The 20,361-nt window shown below is 42.9% G+C and overlaps 1 protein-coding gene across 5 annotated transcripts in view; it reads left to right on the top strand.

The window, feature by feature from the left end:
• The first annotated feature begins 4,044 nt into the window (after nt 1–4,044).
• The window catches only part of DNAJC16 (DnaJ heat shock protein family (Hsp40) member C16), a 39,461-nt gene continuing 23,144 nt past the window's right edge, over nt 4,045–20,361 (top strand). For 2 of the 5 annotated variants that reach the window (XM_081306015.1, XM_081306012.1), the window contains exons 1-4: nt 4,224–4,343; nt 6,134–6,318; nt 10,658–10,724; nt 13,962–14,298. In XM_081306015.1, the coding sequence (XP_081162141.1) occupies nt 6,152–6,318; nt 10,658–10,724; nt 13,962–14,298 (571 nt within the window). In that variant the 5' untranslated portion in view covers nt 4,224–4,343; nt 6,134–6,151. The other 3 variants (XM_081306014.1, XM_081306013.1, XM_081306016.1) reach the window with 3 other exon arrangements.

The raw sequence follows: 20,361 nt of genomic DNA, 5'->3' as shown, positions 1-20,361 counted from the left end.
ACTGAGCCACATCCCCAGCCCCGTTTTGTATTTCATTTAGAGAAAAGGTCTCACTGAGTTACTTAGCACCTCACCTTGCTGAGGCTGACTTTGAACTCAAGATTCTCCTGCCTCAGCCTCCAGAGCTGAGCTGCTGGGATTACAGGCATGTGCCTCTGCGGCCAGCTGACAATACACTCTTAATCAAGAATCCACTTTGGAATATGTCAAAACACAAAAATACTGTAAGATCTCAATTTGCTTCATGATTCTAAAATCAGGAAACACTTCATCCCATAAAATGGAATGAACATTCTGATAAACTGAGCAGGGGAGGTTGATTTTCTAGACAAACCAAAGTTAAGGAAAGCAGAAAGAGGAAACAGAGCAGATTAGTTGTTTCAAAGTTACTCTGTTGAACCAGGACGCAAACACAAGACCACTGACTCCAATTTTAAATCAAATTAAAGAAAGCTTGTATTGTGTACACAAAAACTGGCCAGCAGCTGTGTCTTCCAAAGCTGGGCTAGAGATCGGGCTAGAGATCAGCTCAGCTCTCAGGAAAGAAAAGGTTTATATAGCATAAAAAGTGACAGAGGGGGGTGTCTTGGGAACTTACAGCCAACAGGGTATTGGCAAACATATTACAAGGGCAGATAGCAGCTTAATGATCTACAGGGCATGATATTTCAAGGTAGGGAGTAAATTCAGATCCCAACATCAGAATTTACAAGGTGCTGCTGAGGTTTCAGAGAGAGTTGTTATCTGATCAAGGGGAGCCAAGATTTATGAGGTACCACTAAGGTTTTAGAGAGGGTTGTTATCTGATTAAAGGGAGCCAGGAATGGGTGTATTCAGAGCATGGACAGGAATTCCAAACAAGTTTAGAAATCTCAGTAATTTATAATAAAATAGAAATTATCTTTTCATGACTTTGTGACAAGATGGCTCCCAATCTTAAAATGGAATTAGGCTGAGTTCATCAACTTTCCTTACACAGGTTAAAACAGGGGAGACTTGGGGCTGAAGATATAGCTCAGTTGATAGAGTACTTTCCTTGCATGCACAAGACCCTGGGTTCTATCCCCAGCAACACACACACACACACACACACACACACACAAGGGAGACTTATCATGTTGGCTAAAACTGGCCTGTTTGGGGGATTGGCTATTATCTCTCTCCTGATTTCTCAGGTCAGATAAACAGCTTAGCTTTGGCTTGGTGTCGGAATTTTGGCTGGAGAGACTGAAGGATATTCAGAATAATAAGTCCAAGGACATTTCCACTATTTGCAACTGTTCCCCCACCTGTCCTCCTTCTCTGGGGTAAAAGTGAAACTTTTGTCATTTAAAAGTCCAGGCCTCAGCCAGAGGGAAGTAGCACAAAAAGAACCTAATTGGCACCAGACCCCAATACCATAAGCCCCAGGAAATTCCCTATTCACACTCCTGTCGCACCCTAAGGTATCAGCCAACCCCAATACAATGAACCCCAGAAACTACCCTCCTGTCACCACCAAATGAAGCCTATATATAACTGTAAGGATGGCCTTAACCTAAGAATGGCCTCAGCCTAAGTAACTCCAGTTTAAAATAAACCTGCAGGTCCACCAGGCACAGCCTCCAGAGCCCTCCAGTATGAATCAGGCATAGCCTGATAAGGACAAGCCACTCTCTACAACCCTGACAAAACCAAGAGTGAAGACCCTGGTGAGAATGGTGACTTCTCTTTAGGACTCTCTCTTCAGCCAGCCATCAGCTCCACCCCAGGAGAAACCTCCATGAGTTCCTGACCTGATCACTGCAGCCTGAGTGAGTGTGCATCTGCTGGACTTAAACTCTAAGACTTGAGACTCTAGACTTGGCACTTAAGCTGAGTGTGCAGAGGGAATGTCTGGCATGAGTCTGTCATGATTAAGTGTGTTTGCAGTGCTTAGGGTTAACTTAGAATTGTTTGTTTTGAATTGATTATGTCTACTGCAGTGCCCAGCACTAAAGGTTGTCATTTTCTTGATTAATAATCTAATTCTTAATCTTGATTAAGTTCTTAACTAGGTTCTTAATCAATGATTAAAAAAAAAAGAACCTATAGAGTCAAATTGCATTGAGTGATTTAAGCATTGAAAACAGCATTAGCACATGGACATTCTTCATGTCTCCCCTTGACATCCCTTAGGGTCGCAAGTTTGCCATCCTGAGGATAACCCAGACCCTTGTTTCAGCCCTCACCATTTTCCACCGTGAAAATGAGCCACACAAGTTGTTCCACTTATTGACTCTGCCGTTGAATAAGAAAGAGCTTGCAGATCTGAGGCCTGCTTCCCACTTCCAGCCTTCCTCCTTTGAGCAAAACTTTTGCTTACAGAGACTGCTTTGATCTGTTGGGGTTTAGTACCCACGCTCAGTCCAAAACAACTAATTTTGACTTAACAAATGAAACCACTTGAGCTGCAGAACAGTAGCTCAGAGGCTGGGGTGTAGTTCAACGATTAGAGCACTTACCTAGCATGGGACTGAGAACCTCAATTCAGTCCCCAATACTGGAGAAAATCAAAGGCAGCTCCATTCTTTCACATATTTCACAAGTATTGGAGACTGCATGTGCCAAGGTCTGTGCAGGCACAAAGAATATAGATGTAGACAACACAGATAAGATCCTTTAAGGACTGAGGAGGTAGCTCAGGACAGAGCTTTGCATATCTAAGGCCCTGAGTTTGATCCCCCTCCAGGACCACACAGACAAAATAAAACCTTTGCCTCAGGAGCTTACATTGCAGTTGGGAGATAGATCATAAAAATTATAAACAAATAAAAGGTATAGCATGATAAATAGTGATAAATGCAAATGATAGAAAACTAAGAATGTTGTGGGGAGACTGCTCAGAAAATACACCAAATCCGAATTTGAAATCATTTGAAGAATTTTTATTTTACCTATATTGCCAATTATACCTGTCCAGGGGCTGAGTCTAACAGAGTCCAAGTGACCCTCTGAAAGAACAGTAGCCCCCTCTGAGGGAAATTTGCTATGTAAGGAGGAAAACCACATCTATGGAATTTTTCAGTTAGTAAGCAAGCAAGTTACAGAAGCTAAAAAAAAAAAATAATAAGATTAAACAAATTTAAAAATTTTAAAAAGAAAGCTGTTAGCAAAACAACTCAGTCAACCTCATCTTGGGTCCAGCAAGTGCTAGACAACAGTCAAACAGGTGGTCAGCTGGGGTGAGAATCTACTTCAAAGTCATATAGGTCACCAAGACCACCATATCCTGGGTTGAGTACATTTTGTGGGGAACAAAGTACAGAAGACAATATGTTTTTTTGAATTTAGCAGAAAACAGCTTTCATTTTGTTTTCTCAGAAATGGGTCCTGCAACTGTCTCTTCATGGAAGCTATAACAGAAAAACTAAGGTGGAGCCTAGAATAGCTGAGATGGAGTCCCTACAGCCACACCTGTTTGCTCCTATAGCCATAGTGACTCCATTCCTGCTGCTCCAGCAAGGAGGGAACTATTACAAGTGATCAGGTAGTTTTACCACAGCAATTGCTTTACACACCCAGGATCAGTCTATAACCTGTACCTACAACTTATACTCTTATTGACTTTATTGATTAGTCCACACCACAACAAGAACAGGGCAATATGAAAGCTTTCTTCGTGCCCCCAAAGGACCTCTGATGGCTCAAAAAAAGTTCACCTCATTCACTTGTGCCTCCACATTCTAGAGTGTAGCTCCCGATATGTACACAGGACCAGGAGTCCTGGATTCTAGGACTTGGTTAAGTCCCCGACCTTCTCTGGGCCTCAGCATACGGAGGAGTCAGACTAGAAAAGGATCCCTAAGGCCTCTTGCAACTCTGACGCTCCAGGATTCTATGAATAGGGTTAAAGAGAACAGGGACCAGCTATTGCTTCCCCATCTTAGTAACTGTTGCTAGACGAGGGCCATCTCCTGGTAGGAGTGGAAACCCTCTGTGAATCCGGGAGGTCCTCCAGGCATCCCATAATGCATAGCGACTTCTCCTCGCTAGGAGGCACGTCTGGGTCTCTTTGGTCACGATCAACCCTTCGGATCCAGCCAGAGAGTGCGCCTCGTTTCTATAGCAACCGCGCCAGGTCCATGCGACCACGGCGGGTAGAAAGGGTCAAAATATATTCGCAAACTAGCATATCTAACTCAGGTCAGTCTCTGACTTTGGTGCACGGGCCCTTTAAGTATCACGTGCCTTCCCTCTGCCGGGTCCCCGCCTCTTTCCCCTCCCCAGGCTGGGGTGAGCGCTGGTGTGGACGGGAAGCTCCCGGCCCGGCGGACTAGCTGGAGTGCGGACGCTGCAACCGGTTGGGCCGGTGCCCTTTCCCGGTAACTCCTTCCCGGCGTGACGCGCAGAGCCGCGGACGCGGCGGGGCCGGGCAGGCTCAGGGATTTCCCGTCAGTTCCTTCTCGTTCCGGTCCCCACTGGGCCCGGGGGGAACCGAGAGCCGACAGGGCCCAGCCCAGGGCTCTCGGGGGCGGCGGGGGAGGGGGCCGCCTCCTGGAAGGTTGCGACCTGTGGCTCGAGGCCCGGCTGAGACCTAGAGCGTGTCCCCGGGAGCCGCCGCCTGGTCCGGGGGATGCTGCCCCGAGGGCGGGCATCCTACCTGTTGGGCAGGTGGTTTCCTGCCCTGAGGCCCGCACCGTGGAGCTCGAGACTGTCAGCAGAGAACTTCACAGCCCCCGCCCCGCACCTCTAACTGAAGGGACTGGACTGACACAGTTGAATCAGGCAGCGCAGCCCTGCGTGGCAGAACTAGTGCTAATGCCACCCCTCACTGTCGGCTCTGCTTCGTCTTTTACATACGTTTAACCCCCCGTGACGATCCTTCCAGGTGGTGATATTCATTCCCCTTTTATGAATAAGGACACTGAGGCTTAGTAAGTTTAAGTAACTCGTCCTAGGTCACAGAGTGGCGGAGGACGGTAGAGTCTGGTTCCCAAGCCCATGTGCTTAACCAGTAACCACCTCGCCTTCGCTTTTTTGTTTGTTTGTTTGTTTGTTTTTGATTTAGGACAGAAGAGGTTGTCTTTAGGAAGAAACTGCTTTAGGATTTGATTCGGCTTGCATGCAATTCCGAGCATTGGTCATCACATTAATCAATTTTGTGGGGATTCCCAGGCAGCATTAGTCTTCCACTTATCAAAAATCCACTGCTGTTAAGCTTTGCCCCTTTTGAGTAAAGCATCACATTACACACTTGAACCTTAACACATAGTAGCTTATGAGATGTCAAGACACATGTGACCCATGGAAAAAGCATTGTAAGGTAAACACAGATCATAATCTTGGGATGTGAATGTCTGTGATACTAGCCCTAACATGCTCATGAAACCGCCAGGAATATTTCCAAAATCTACAATGAACTCAATCACTACACTCACCAGAGATAGAGCGAAAGACATTTTAAAACCAGGCCTATTCTTCACTCTTTGCCATTATTTCTCCTTTATGTAGAAAACTAAATAGCAACTGCTTTTTCTCATCCAAAGTTTTCATTTGTAATGACCATATTGGTGATGATTAAATTAAAAAGCAGTTTGATTTTTTTTTCCTAGTTTGAAGGGACATGATGAGAAAAACATAAACTTGAGGCATATTGAGACTTGCCTAGAGTATTTCACTTTTATATTTGTACTTACTGAAAGCCCAAGAACAGCATAGTGATTTCACTCTATAGTTCAGCACATGGTAAATCTTGTGACTTCATGATTTTATTTAACATATTCAGTGAAGTCATCTTAAACCACATATTTTAAGTTTTCTGTCAGGGTAGATGAAATAATGTATTTGAGGTATAGTTGCCCTGATTATCTTACTAATGTTTTCACACTCACTTATTTCTTCATCTCATTTTCAGTCATTTTTAAAGCTTTTCTAATCCAAGGATTCTAGAGAGTTGCTGTTATCTTCATCTATAATCGTTCTTAATTGTGATATTCAAGAGTGGTAGTGAGATTGTTGATTTTAAAAGATACGGTCAAACAGCTTGACATATTTCCCGCAAAACAGGTTTTGTTTATTTTGTTTTTCATCTATATATCTTATACTTTTACCTGAAAAGCAAGACTGTCCAGGTTTCTACCACTAAAACTTACTGCCTCTTCAATCATTTCAGCTCTGGAAAGGAAGAGAAATGGAAGTGAAAAAATTGAGCATTTCCTGGCAGTTCTTGATAGTTCTGGTTCTGATCCTGCAAATTCTGTCTGCGTTGGATTTTGACCCATACAGAATCCTAGGGGTCAGCCGAACAGCCAGTCAGGCTGATATTAAAAAGGCTTATAAGAAGCTCGCCCGGGAATGGTAGGTGAAACAAAGAAATGGAAGTTTAATATAAGCTAAGAAGTCAGCAAAGGAATGAAGCCTCATTCATAATTGGCTTATATCTGTCTCTGTTTCTATGTTCAAAAAATATATATATACACATATATATATACATATTTGTCTAGAATATTTATGTAGAACTAATGTTTATGTACTACAATTTTTAGTGGTAAGATTCAAGATGATATTTACTATGAATTTCCTTTTAGGAATACTTTGGCTTAAATTCTTCCCTTAGTACTGTTAGCATATTTAGTGTTAAACTAAAGTAAGAAGAAACTTTGATTAAAAAAAAATGCAATCAACAGTGGGTAAGCTAATCTTCCCATGATATGTTATTCATAAATCAATTCTTTATTAGTATAATTGCTAAGGGGAACACAAATATCATGTTCACTTAAAAAAATTAAAGTGCTATGGATTCAACCCAGGACCCCTCACACATACTACGAAAGTGCTGTACCACTGACCTACCTCCCCAGCCCTAAATTATTAATTTTTCAACTTTAATAAACAGTTTAGAGCCAGGCACAGTGGGGCACACCTGTAATCCCAGTGACTTAGGAGGCTGAAGCAGGAGGATTACATGTTCAAGGCCAGCCTCAGCAACTTGGCCAGGCCCTGATCAACTTAGCCAGACCCTGTCTCAAAATTAAAAAAAAAATAAAAAGGGCTGGGGTTGTAGCTGATAAATGACCCATGGGTTCAATTCCCAGTAGAAAAATAGAGAAAGTTTCAAGAGCTTTTTGCCTTCATTTCAAAAAATAATATTCAGGAAGTGAGTACATAACTATTAAGAAAAAAAATTTTCGTAAAATAATTGTTTTCGTTTGTTGGCAGAATAACAATAAATCTAAAACTTATTTTGGATAGACATCATTGGTTTCTCCCACCAAAGGTTTGGCTATGACACAGAAGAATTGTTGGTTATGTAGCTTATCTAGCTATCAGGGAGAGGGGAAAAAAGGTTAGAAAGGACACAGGTTGAACCAACCATCAGCAGTGAAGAAAAGCTTGTAATAGGTGCTGTCATTGAGCACCTACTGTATACTAGCCTTCAGTTTTATGCATCTTATTTCATTGAAATCTTATAATTGGGGTTGGGGTTGTAGCTTAGTGGTAGAGTGCTTACCTTGCATGTATGAGGCACTGGGTTCAATCCTTAGCACCACATAAAAATAAATAAATAAAAGAAAATATTTTTAAAAAAAGAAATTTTATCATTAACCCATGAAAGAAGATATCATTTGCCCTGCTGTACAGATGAGAAAATCAAGGCTTGGGTTTGTAAAGGTACATTACCTCTCAGTTCCATGGTTTGATCTCTGCGCCGTTAGTATTTTTTTGGGGGGGAGGGGTCTTTTTGCAGTTTTTGGGTTTTTTTTTTTTTTTTTTTTTGCTTTTAATCATTTAAAGTATGGGTGAGTGGGTTAGTGTTTGTAGGGGAAGGATCTGAAGGGGAGGAGGGACTTGGGCAGGAGCAGAGCTGCCACGTGTGGGTGATGGAGTGTGACTCTGCCTGGCACCATTCTTCTTCAATAAGCAGATGTATCTTAGAATTGGCCTGGTTGCAATAAAGGTAAAAGAGTTTAAAATATAAGATTTTGAGCCAGATGCAGTGGCACACACCTATAACCCCAGCAGCTTGGGAGTCTGAGAGTATCACAGGTTCAGGGCCAGCCTTGGCAATTTAGCAAGGCCCTAAGCAATTTAGTGAGACCCTGTCTCAAAAAAATTAAAAGGCTGGAGATATAGCTTGGTGGTAAAGTATCTCTGAGCTCAATCCCCAGTACCAATACGTGTGTGTGTGTGTGTGTCCATGTGTGCGTGCACACACACATATATACACACGTATATACGTACATTGCTCTCAATAACATTTCAAACTCTTGCTTTGTGTTTAAGGCAAAGTATACAAATCTGCAGTTAATCCATATGTACACACTTGGACAGGGAATAGCCTCGCGTAGTAGTTTCAGAGCAGAAAAGATAGCTTGGGGACATGGGACCTATTAAATTGTACTGCTTTGACTTTTCTGTCTTCCAGAGCTGAAAGGGGTGTTATGATATTAATTAAATGAGTCATATGCTTCTCTTCTTTAATTAGATTCTCTCTAGGAGTAATTCATCACCATACAAATATATAGTGTCATCTAGTGAAAATCTAAAATTTTATTTTACTTTTGTGTCTCTACTATACTGTTATTTTCTGCAGCTTTGGTCATGGCAGCATTTTATCACTTGGAACAGTTTGCTATTTCACTTCATAATGGTTTCATATACACTGAAAAAAGCTGTATTTCCCTTGTAGAAGGGAGAAGTGGTTGTTAGATCATATTTTACTAAGTGATTTACTAACCATTTCTTAGACTTCACAAGAATCTTCCCTTGTTTGGTGAAACCACTTGAAATTATCTTTTTCCTCTCAGGAAAACTATGTTTCTTTCCCAATAATTAAGTTTTCTCCTAGGTACTTTTCATTTGTCATCCATATTAGCAAAATAAAAGGGTCCTTCTACCCCAAGAAAAACAAATTGGTATGGCATGGCTCAGGCAACTGCGTGGTTAAATGATTTTGTCTTGTTCTCTGCTGTATTTTTCTGTCTTTGTTTTTATTCCTTTAGTGTTTAAGGCCAAGGTACCTCCTCGATAGCCAGGAGGTACCGTGCACACTGTTCTCTTCACTGGAATTTAAAGGTTGCCTATCGTTAACAGCTCATGAGATAATTTCATATTCATTGAAAACAGCATTGGAGATACTTTCTTAAGGCTCAACTTATCCTTTTCTAAGTGTTTTCAACTTTGCGGTATCTTCCCACATTTAGGAAAATGCTCTTTCTAAGCTGACACTGTCTTGTGCTCTCCCTGGTTCTTAAGCCTTGGCCACCTTGTCGCAGGATCCATGTTCCCTAAGCCAGCCATCCTTGAGATTTTGCTTCAGTCTCCCAAAAAAAATCCCTTTCTACCCTTCTCCCCCAAATTCTTTTTGTTAAATTATTTGTGTGACTGCATAATCTTATCTACTCAGCCTTTAGCCTGAATTTGAAATTGGAAACACTTTGTTTTTGTTTGTTTGTTTGTTTGTTTGTCATTCAGAACCCTTCTGTGGAGCCGCCCTCTCACTTCCTTAAGTCATGCTCTTTTTGTCACACCTAGCCAGGATTTTTTTCCCTGACTAACATCCATAACAAGGGTTAAATAGTGAAGGAGGCATGATGTCCTCATTCAAGAGGAACCATTTTGAAGTTTCCTTGTTTTTAGAGAGACCAGAATATGTGGTGTAATTAATTGAAGCATATTCTGGCTAGAATAAGTTTGTCAAATTGTAGTTTTTTAAAAAATTATTATTCCAAGACACATGATGTGTTTTAGTCATTTGCTTTCCTGTGAATTATTTTCCTTTCCAGGACCTTTGCTAGGGGAGATTTACTAGAGGTTAATAAACAAGGTTACATAAAGAATAAAACTCTTTATTACACAGGGTGTCTTGAAAAATTAATCTATACAAAACACAGATTTAGATCTTGGTGGGTTGTATGGAAGTAAACTTAGCCCCAGCTCCCCAGGGCTTTAAAAGCCCCAAAGCTGGAATTAGTATAAACACAAAAGGGGCATAGAATGATACATGACTTTAAGAAGATGAGACAGTTCATCACCAGCTGTAAATAACATCAAATGTTGAAGATTTTGTTCATATCAGTTGAAGTAACCTTGCATGAATGATAGACGTTTTCACAGCTTAAACACGTGGCCTTGGAAAGTCATTATCCTTTCATAGGTAGAAGGCAGAATGGACGACCAGAGTACTGATGAATACTAAAGTGTTCTAATTTGAAAGTTAGCAGCAAGATGCTGCTGGAAACCTGCATGACTTTCATCACAGAACCTTAAAGCCGTTTCTTAGGCTTGCCTGCGCTGTCACAAGACACACCTGCATCAGTATCAAGCTAACATGAGGGAACACTGCTGTCCTGAGAGAAAACACCTGTTCTTCAAGGATAAGTGATTTAGCCTGAACCCACTTGAGCAGCGTTGGGGAGCAGAGCAAAGACAGGCACGTGTCCCCCATCTCGGCGAAGTGCCATGCTATCTGGCACTTTGAAAATTTGCCCAGCTGGGAGGAAATTGCCTATTTCGAAATTTCATTTATTATAGCCATGTGAAGCAAATGATTGCTTCTACCGTTTATTTTAGGAAACTGTCCTAACAAAACGTCTTCCATTTGCCTCTGATGTGGTGAACTGTGTATGTAAGGATGTTAAGTAATTGTGGGTAAAGAAGGAAACCCTGTCTCACTGGCTGCCCGTCTGTGTTTCAGGCATCCCGACAAAAACAAAGACCCTGGAGCAGAAGACAAATTCATTCAGATCAGCAAGGCTTACGAGGTACTATGTCAACCTGTGGTGCAGCCACAAGTTCTTTGACTTGGGTGGTCAGTTCTAGAATGTCCTTTCTGAAAAGCATGCTCCGACCCGGTTTCTGAAAAATGGTGGAGAAAACCTACTTGCCACATCCACTATGTTGAATCATGTGCCTGATCATCAGCTCTTAAAAAGTCCAGCCTATTTTATTTTTTTTAAATGTTTTTTAGCTTTAGAGGGACACAATACCTGTATTTTGTTTATTTATTTTTGTGCGTTGCTGAGGAGGATCGAACCTAGTGCCTTGTGCGTGCCCCAACCCCAAGTCCTGCCTTTTTTGGGGGGTGGAGTACCAGGGATTAAACTCAGGGACACTCAACCACTGAGCCACATCCCCATCCCTATTTTGTATTTTATTTAGAGACAGGGTCTCACTGAGTTGCTTAGCGCCTCGCAGTTGCTGAGGCTGGCTTTGATCATCCCGAGCCGCCGGGATTGCCTGCACCATCTTGACCACCGAGCCCTGCTAAGTACTGCATTTTTTTTTTTTTTAATTTTTGGTAGTTGTGTATGGACAGCATGCCTTTGTTTTATATGTTCATTTTTATGTGGTGCTAGAATTGAATGCAGTACTTCAGACATGATAGGCAAGCGCTCTGCCACTGAGCCCCAGCCCAAGTCCTGCCTATTTTAAAGGTTTAATTAGAATTGTAAAATTACCCAGAACGTGTCTTTATTACCTTTATAGAAACTCACCTTAAAGAATCATACTAGGTGTGCTGGCACACGCCTATAATCCCATTGGCTTGGGAGGCTGAGGTAGGAGGATCACAAGTTCATGCCAGCCTCAGCCACTTAGCAAGGCCCTGAGCAACTTAACAAAACCCTGTCTCAAATAGAAAAGTGGGGGGTGGCCGCTGGGAGTGCGGCTCAGCGGTTAAGTGTTCCTGGGTTAAATCCCCAGTACCAACAAAAAGAATCACCATCATTGCGCCTATGTTTATTAACAGTGACACAGTGCCCAGATACCTTTAAACACAAGGTTTTCATTAATTTTCCAGCACAGCAGCTCGAGTAGCTTGGTCTGGGATGAGCTTAATAGAGAATTCCCTGGCTTCCCAATTTGGATAGAGGATGCTCTTCAGCAAATACAACTGAGCCCCTAGGTTTGTTACCAGACAGGGGTCCAAGGAGGTCCCTTCTGAGAGGCAGTGTAACTTTGACTTGGCCCAGATAGTTTTTGTTTGTTTGTTTATTTGGGGGATTTTTTTTTTGTGTGTGTGTGTTTAAATTTTTATAGTTGTTAGATGAACACAATATCTTTATTTATTTTTATGTGGTGCTGAGAATTAAACCCAGCGCCTCACACATGCAAGGCAAGCGCTCTACCCCTGAGCTACAAACCCAGCCCGACTTTTTTTTTTTTTTTTGGAATGGACATATTTATTATTTTTTTTTTTTAAGAGAGAGTGAGAGAGGAGGGAGAGAGAGAGAGAATTTTTAATATTTATTTTTTAGTTCTCGGCGGACACAACATCTTTGTTGGTATGTGGTGCTGAGGATCGAACCCGGGCCGCACGCATGCCAGGCGAGCGCGCTACCGCTTGAGCCACATCCCCAGCCCGACATATTTATTATCTATCCAGATATTGAAAGTGAAGTGAGATGTTTGACATTATGGAGCAACATAAATAGAAATGTGCGTCATGAATTCAGTGGATAGGCATTAATTCATTTAATGGGATCTACTGAGACCTCATCCATGTTAAGGTTGGCATTCGGTGTGGGATACAGTGACAAATGAAACACTCCCTGCTTTCAAGGAGTTTTGTTTTTTGTTTTTTGATTAGGTATATATGACAACAGTTGCATTTTGATTCATTATACACAATTGCAGCACAACTTTACATTTCTATGATTGTACACAATGTAGCATCTCACATGTTACTAAGGTAATGATGTCTGTCTCATTCCACCATCTTTCCCGCCCCCATGCACCCTCCCTACCTTCCCTCCCCTTTGCCCAATCAGAGTTCCTCCATTTTCCCTGCCTCCCTCCTCCACATTAAGGATCAGCATCCACTTATCAGAGTGAACATTCGGCCTTTGGTTTTGGAGGATTGGCTTACTTTGCTTAGCATGATATTCTCCAACTCCCAGATGGACTCTTATAGCCTGGAAAAGAGGAATTTGAGAGGGTGTGGGAAGGAGGGCACAGGCAAAGGTTGGTCAAAGGGCAGCGAAGCAGAGGCAGGGCGAGGAATGAGCCCTCTATGTGGAGGATTTTGCTGGGAAGAGAAGTGCGGATTCCCAGGCATACTTTTGTGAAAATCAAATTCTGTGTCAATCATTTGATATCCGGGGTTCAGGGTGTTTCATGTGTAAGCAGTCCAGCCATAATCAGTTGTGGGCACATTGTGTAGGTCTGTGGATCTGGTGACATTTATATCGATTATGTTTTGTTCTGGTTGATCTGGTACAAACGTGCCCTGGAGGTTTTCTTCACCTAACTAAAGTGACAAGCATGGCTGGTCATGCTCATAGATCTGGGTCTCCATCTAGTAAGGTTCTCTTGCTCTATCCCTAAGAGCCCACCTGTCTCAGCTTGACTCATCTTCCTAAACAGATTCTCGAATGCTAGATGTCAAAGGCATTTTTAGGTAAAACAAAGTCAACCAACCCACAGGCCCTGGACTCAATTCTGTGGCTACTCTTTGGGATTCACAGCTTTCCCTACCTTGATCTGAACTTTCCAACCTCTAAAGTATGACCAAGTTAGTTTTCCTGTGACTGAGCTCTGGGGGTCAACGCTATGTTAAGTTTAATCTATTTTACTGAAGGGCTCACTGCCTAGATCAAAGTCTTTAATGCCGACACAGGCATGAGTATCTGAACACCTGAAACACATCGGTCTTGAGTTTTCTTCACTGTTTCTTTCTCTCTCTCTCTCTAATTAATTTTATTTTTTTACATAAACGGAGCACAACTTTTCTTTCCCTGGTTGTACGTGATGTAGAGTCACACCATTATTACCCATACCTAGGGGTGATAATGTCCATCTCATTCCACCATCCCCCACCCTGCCCTGTTTCTCTTGAGAGAAGTTTCTCGTATGTTGAGACTGTGTGTTTAGAATGTCTAATCATGTCTTATTCTCTACATTTATATTCTTCCTGCTTCTCAAACTGCTAGAGAAAAGTCCTTTGGTTTAACCTTTTTGTGGATTAGATTTCTCATCTTTTTTTCTTTCTTTCTTTATAGATTCTTTCCAATGAAGAAAAGCGATCCCACTATGACCACTATGGCGATGCTGGGGAGAGCCAGGACTACCAGAAGCAGCAGCAACGGGAATATCGCTTCCGCCATTTCCATGAGAATTTTTATTTTGATGAATCCTTCTTTCACTTTCCTTTCAATTCTGAGAGGCGGGACTCCATCGATGAGAAGTATTTATTGCACTTTTCCCACTATGTGAACGAAGTAGTTCCAGACAGCTTCAAGAAACCCTACCTCATTAAGATCACCTCGGATTGGTGCTTCAGTTGTATCCATATCGAGCCTGTTTGGAAAGAAGTAGTCCAAGAACTGGAAGGATTGGGTAAGATAATTCTCTCCATTGGGGGAGACTTATTCACCAGGTGACTTTTATGGGTCTCTGGGGGAAGGGAGCAATGAACATGATTTCTCAGTACAGGTTCATGGTGATCAGTGCTTTCCAAGGGTGCATTTTTGTAGAGGGTAGATGTGTAAGCTGCTTTGATTTTGCATTACTGATTGGAAGCTTTATAGATACATTAGATGCCTACCTAACACATAAAGAAGCTAACAAATTAATTATGGTTGATTATAGCAGCCCCCAGTATTGGGGTTTGTTTTGTTTTATTTTGGTTCTGGGCATTGAACCCAGGGGTACTTTACCACTGAGCCACACACACACCCTGCCCTTTTTATTTTTATTTTGAGACACAGTCTTACTAAACTGCCAAGGCTGGCCTCAAACTTGTGATCCTCCTGCCTCAACCTCCTGAGTCACTGGGATTACAGGTATGTTCAACCACACCTATCTTCAAGCATCAATTTTAATGCCAGTGGGTACTGCAGATGCTATGGTACTTGTCATTTCACTGTGCATGAGTTTTCTAGGGCTGCCTTAACAAAGTGCCACAGCCTGGGTGGCTTAAAGAAGAGGTTTATTTTCTCATAGTTATGAAGGCTAGAAGTCTGCGACCCCAGTGTCAATAGATTTGGTTTCTTCTGAGACCTCTTCACTGCTGGCAGATGGCCAGCTTCTCACTGTGGGGCCACAGGGTCATCTCTCTGAGCATCTTTTTTTGTATCTTTACCTCTTGTAAGGACACGTCATTTCGGATTAGAGCTCATCTTAATGGGCACAGTTTCACTGAATTTCTTCTAAAAGTTTCACTCTTAGCTCAGGCTGCCACAATAAAACACCACAGGCTAGGTGGCTTGAACAGTAGGTTTCTTTCTCACAGTTCTGGAGACTGTAAGTCCAGGCAAGGTAAGGGCCAGCTTGGTTGGATTCTTGTGAAAACTCTTTTCCTGGCTTATGGGCGGCCATCTTGCTGTATCTCATATCTCTTCTTATAAGGCCAATAATCCCATCATGAGGATGTCACCCTTCATGACCTAATTTTCTTCCTTTGGCCCCTGTCCAGATAGCATCATAAATGGGGTGAGGTCTTCAACGTAAGGATTTGGGGAGAACCCACATTCAGCCCATAGCAGTCTGCAATAGCTGCAGGGTACACATTAACCTCTCTTTCACACATATTTACTTCTTAGTGCCAGGAAGATAGTAGTGATTCTACTATTTCCTAAAAGTTGGAATTACTGAATTAAGTATGTGTATGCTGTGTTTTATAGGCATTAGCAGACCAGTTCCTCAGTACCTAAAAGGGAACAAACTCAACCCTAGGGGCTGAGGGGCCTGGATTTCTCTGGAGAGAGCAGACTGCTGGAAATCATTGGTTCATTTATTTTACAGCAGATATTGAACCTGTTGTCCAGAAGCACTTGGGTACTCAGATTTGGTGGGGTGCTTTCCTGAGACTGACTGAAGCTGCCCTTGGAAGAAGCTGAGGGGCAGAGTGTAGCAGGGTCTGGCATGTGGTGGGCTGTCAGTGGATGCTTAGTGTGGCCAACTGTGAATGAATGAGAGTATAGATCAGGTGGAAGTCACAGAATCAAACAGCTCCTTCATCACAAGGCATAGGTATGTCTTATGCCGTGCTCAGTGGTATACTGATAACTAATCCAGGAGCTGATGTTGTCCTAGAGCATAAACACTAAGCCACTGCATGGTTAGGACCAAAATCAAATCAGGGCCCAAACTGAATTTTAAACATGCCAGACAAACACAGGTGGTGTGAGGCAGCACAGCACAGTGGTCATGGCTGTGGGCTTAGAGATCAGGTGGACCAGTGTTCACATGTCAACTTGTCATTTACTGTCTTTATATCCTTTTGAAATATTGCCTAACCCAGGTTTCTTCACCCCTAAAGCAGGAGCAATAATGTCAAACCAGCCATATCATTATGAAGATTAAATGAGAAAAACTTATGCCAAGTGCCTAATAGATATTAAGCACCTAATAAATGAAACTTAGGGAATTTCTGATTAACTGGGTTTTATGGTTTACCAAAGTAAACTTGGGGGTTGGAGGTGGGCAGGGGTGGTACTGGTGACTGAGTCCATGGGCACCACCACTTATCCACATCCCCAACCCTTTGTATTTTAAGACAGGCTCTCATTGAGTTGCTGAGGCTGGTCTCAAACTTTTGATCCTCCTGCCTCAGCCTCCCAAGTCACTGGGATTACAGGCATGCACCATTATGCTTTACACCAGAGTAAAACAAATTTTTTAAAATATTTTTTAGTTGTAGTTGACACAATACCTTTATTTTATTTACTTAATTATATATGGTGCTGAGGATCGAACCCAGGGCCTCACATATGCTAGGTGAGCGCTCTACCACTGAGCCACAACCCCACCCCCCAGAGTAAAAATTTTTTTAAGTGTCTGTTTTACAAACCCCTTTTGAAAACTCTCTTAGGTGAATTACTCCACTATCTTCAACGGATTAACTGCAGAGCACGGCTTTTGACTTATGTTGAACTGACTGAGCCTTGAAGAGGGCTGGAAGCTGGCTGGGCAGAAAAGTGAGGAGTGGCGTCCAGCCACAGGAGCAGGGCAGCAGAGAAACAGGAGCACCCACAGACCAGCTGCAGCATCGTGGCCGGGCGAGGCTGCGTGGGTGAAAGAGGAGGAAGCAGGAAGAGCAGCGAGGAGCCAAGCAGGAAGGAGCCTGGACTCCAGGCCAGGGGAGCTGGGCTTGATGCTGTAGTGTGTAATAAGGCCGGTAGTACAGGATAGGGTCTGTACCCAGAGGAGTGGCGTTATCACATCTGCACTTCAGAAAGCCCGCTGGGAAGGCCATTTGAAGGGCATTTGAGGAAGGTAAGAATGGAGGCAAGGAGTGCTCCAGCCCTGGCAAGAGAGCAGCCACTGACCTGGACAGGGCAGCAGGGAGAGAGAGATGGAAAGTGCAGGCTCTCCTGGAACCATTGAAATGTAAGACATGAGAAAAGAGGAGAAAGGGGTCAAGGTGAACTCTGCACTTGAGCTACCAGGTTTCAGAGAATACAGTCAAGAGCTGAGTCAGCAGGGGAGAAGTGGTCAGAAGTAACTACTGCTTGAGTGGTCACCGTGACACACACAGGCACAGTCATGACGCCAGCTCGCGTACACCAAGTGTGCCGCATACCCTGTGTCGTTATCAGTGCAGCTCTGGAAGACGGGAAGTTGAACATGTTAGGTTAGGGGCTGGGGCTCAGTGGCAGAGCACTTGCCTAGCACATGTGAGGCATTAGGTTCAATTCTCGCACCACATAAAAAGAAATAAAGGTCCACCAACAACTAATTTTAAAAATGTGTTAGATTAATTAGGTTTATAGGACATTTTCCCTTTTGGAACATTCACATTGGCTGAAGATTCTTGACAGCTGGTTCTACTTGGTTGTAGTTTGGTGACGTTGAGATGAGGTCAGGACCGTCCCCATGGCTGTTCCCCATCTAGGAGGTAATACCACACCTTAGGAGGTTGCTGAGAGAATATTTCTATTTTGAGGGGCCGAGGATGTGGCTCAAGCGGTAGCACGCTCGCCTGGCATGCGTGCAGCCTGGGTTCGATCCTCAGCACCACATACCAACAAGGATGTTGTGTCCCCCAAGAACTAAAAATAAATATTAAAAATTCTCTCTCTCTCTCTCTCTCCCTCTCTCTTTAAAAAAAAAAAAAGAATATTTCTATTTTGAATCGACAGGAGCAGCACAGTCTCAGAATTAGCTGAGTGATCTGGGGAAGCTTGGACCTCATCTTAGAATTGGTCCCTAAAATGCAGCATGGGGAGGAAGTAGAACAGTTCTGCCTGGAGCAGCGGTGTCACGACTCTTTAGGGTCAGTCGACAGCTGTGCAACGTTGAAATAACCAGTGTAGAAAAGCAGCCGTCATCAACAGCTGCCCCGGGAAGGAGGGCCCAGAAATGGTCAGCGCCATCCCCAGCCTCAGGGAGTGCACCCCTTAGTGTATGCAGAGAATTAACATGGACCTCGCATTTGCAAATGCAGAACAACATACTGCTGAAGGAGGAGTAGGTAGGGGGACCAGGGAATTTGTCCCACATTCTGTTTTTTGTGTTTGTTTTATTTTTTGGTACAGGGAATTGAATCAGGGGTGCTGTACCACTGACTGCATCTCCTCAGTCCTTTTTTTTTTTAATATTTATTTTTCAGTTGCAGTTGGACACAATATCTTTATTTTAGTTTTATGTGTGCTGAGGATCAAACCCAGGGCCTCGAACATGCCAAACAAGTGCTCTACCACTGAGCCACAACCCCAGCCTGCCTTTTTCTTTCTTTTTTTTTTTTTTTAAAGAGAGAGGGGGGACAGAGAGAGAGAGAGAGAGAGAATTTTAATATTTATTTATTTTTTCTTAGTTCTCGGCGGACACAACATCTTTGTTGGTATGTGGTGCTGAGGATCGAACCCGGGCCGCACGCATGCCAGGCGAGCGCGCTACTGCTTGAGCCACATCCCCAGCCCCCCAGCCTGCCTTTTTCATTTTTTATTTTGAGATAGGGTCTTACTAAGTTGCCCGGGCTAGCCTCAAACATGTGATGCTCCTGTCTTTAGCCTCCTGAATCCTTGGAATTACAGGCATGTGCCACCACACCCAGTTTATATTCTCATTTAAACCTTTTTTCTTATCAATTTTTGTGTGCCAATTATTACATTAGGCACTGAAGAATATGTAGTAATAATTTTACTGGTTGAGCATTTCATTACCTTCCATTGTGCTAAACACTTGTATGGATTATCTTTATCTGCAAAGCAACCCAGTGAGGGAGAGGCTATTGTTGTCCCTATTTTATGAATGTAAGAACAGGCAGAAGAAGGTTAAGGAATAGATTCAAGGTCACACTATCAATAAACAACAATGGTGGGGTAAGGACCCAGGAGTCTCACCCTCTTAGACACCACACTGTGAGCACTGATTCAGAAATAAGAAAGTCCGGCCCAGTGCGGTGGCATACACCTATAATCCCAGAGGCCTGGGAGGCTGAGGCAGGAGGATCACAAGTTCGAATCCAGCCTCAGAAACTTAGCAAGGCCCTAAGCAACTCCATGAGACCCTGTCTCTAAATAAAATATAAAAAAGGGCTGGGAATGTGGCTCAGTGGGTAAGCACCTCTGGGTTCAATCCCTGGTATTTAAAAAAAAGAGAAAGAAGTCCTGGTATGTACTCCCAGAAAATTCAAGAGATACAGTGAAAACATCCCAGCACACTAGTACTTGTTGGGAGTTGCAGAAGAGTAATGAAATGATACTTGATTTCTAAGTTGAGTACCTTGAAATTAAATATCAATGCAGGGAGACCCCATTTGGATGCCCATGCAGTGATTATTCACCATGACTTCTTATTTAAAATGAAAAAATTGGTCAGGGGTGGTGGTGTATGCCTATAGTCCAGCTACCTGGGAGGTTGAGGCAGGAGGATCACCTGAACCCAGAGGCTCATAGCCTGGGCCACATAGTGAGAACTAGTCTCAAAAAAAGAAGAGCCTGGTGTGATGGTGTATACCTGTAATCCCGCTACTCAGGGTGCTCACCAGGAGGATCACCAGCCCTAGCAGTTTAGTGAGACCCTGTCTTACAATAAAAGCAAAAAGGACTCAGAATGTGGCTCAGGGGTAAGGCACCCCTGGGTTCAATCCCAAGTACCAAAAATAAAAAGCAAAAAATTCCTCTCTTTCAAGTGTTTGCTGTGTATAACAATCTCATATAATGTAGGAGAAAAAATTGCGTACAAATTGATATATATATATATTTTTTAATAGCAATTAATTCTGTTTTCTTGGTTTTATTTCACATCATTTTGCATCTTCATGGTTTGTTTAGCAGCAGGTTTGTTTTTAGCCAGATTTGACAATTGTGGATTCCTCCACTGGCCCTTTAAGGCATATTCAGAGGTGGAAAAAAATAAATGTTTATGTAAGTGTACTGAGTGGGGGAAGGAACATCCCTAAAGGATGCACTGTGTGTGTGGGGCTCCGCAATGGCACGAGGATCACTTGGCACC

Source organism: Spermophilus citellus (genome assembly GCF_964194105.1).
Source record: "Spermophilus citellus genome assembly, chromosome: 9".
NCBI classification, from domain to species: Eukaryota; Metazoa; Chordata; class Mammalia; order Rodentia; family Sciuridae; genus Spermophilus; species Spermophilus citellus.
The sequence above is the reverse complement of the archived record's forward strand: the minus strand, read 5'-3'. Positions and strand labels throughout refer to the sequence as shown.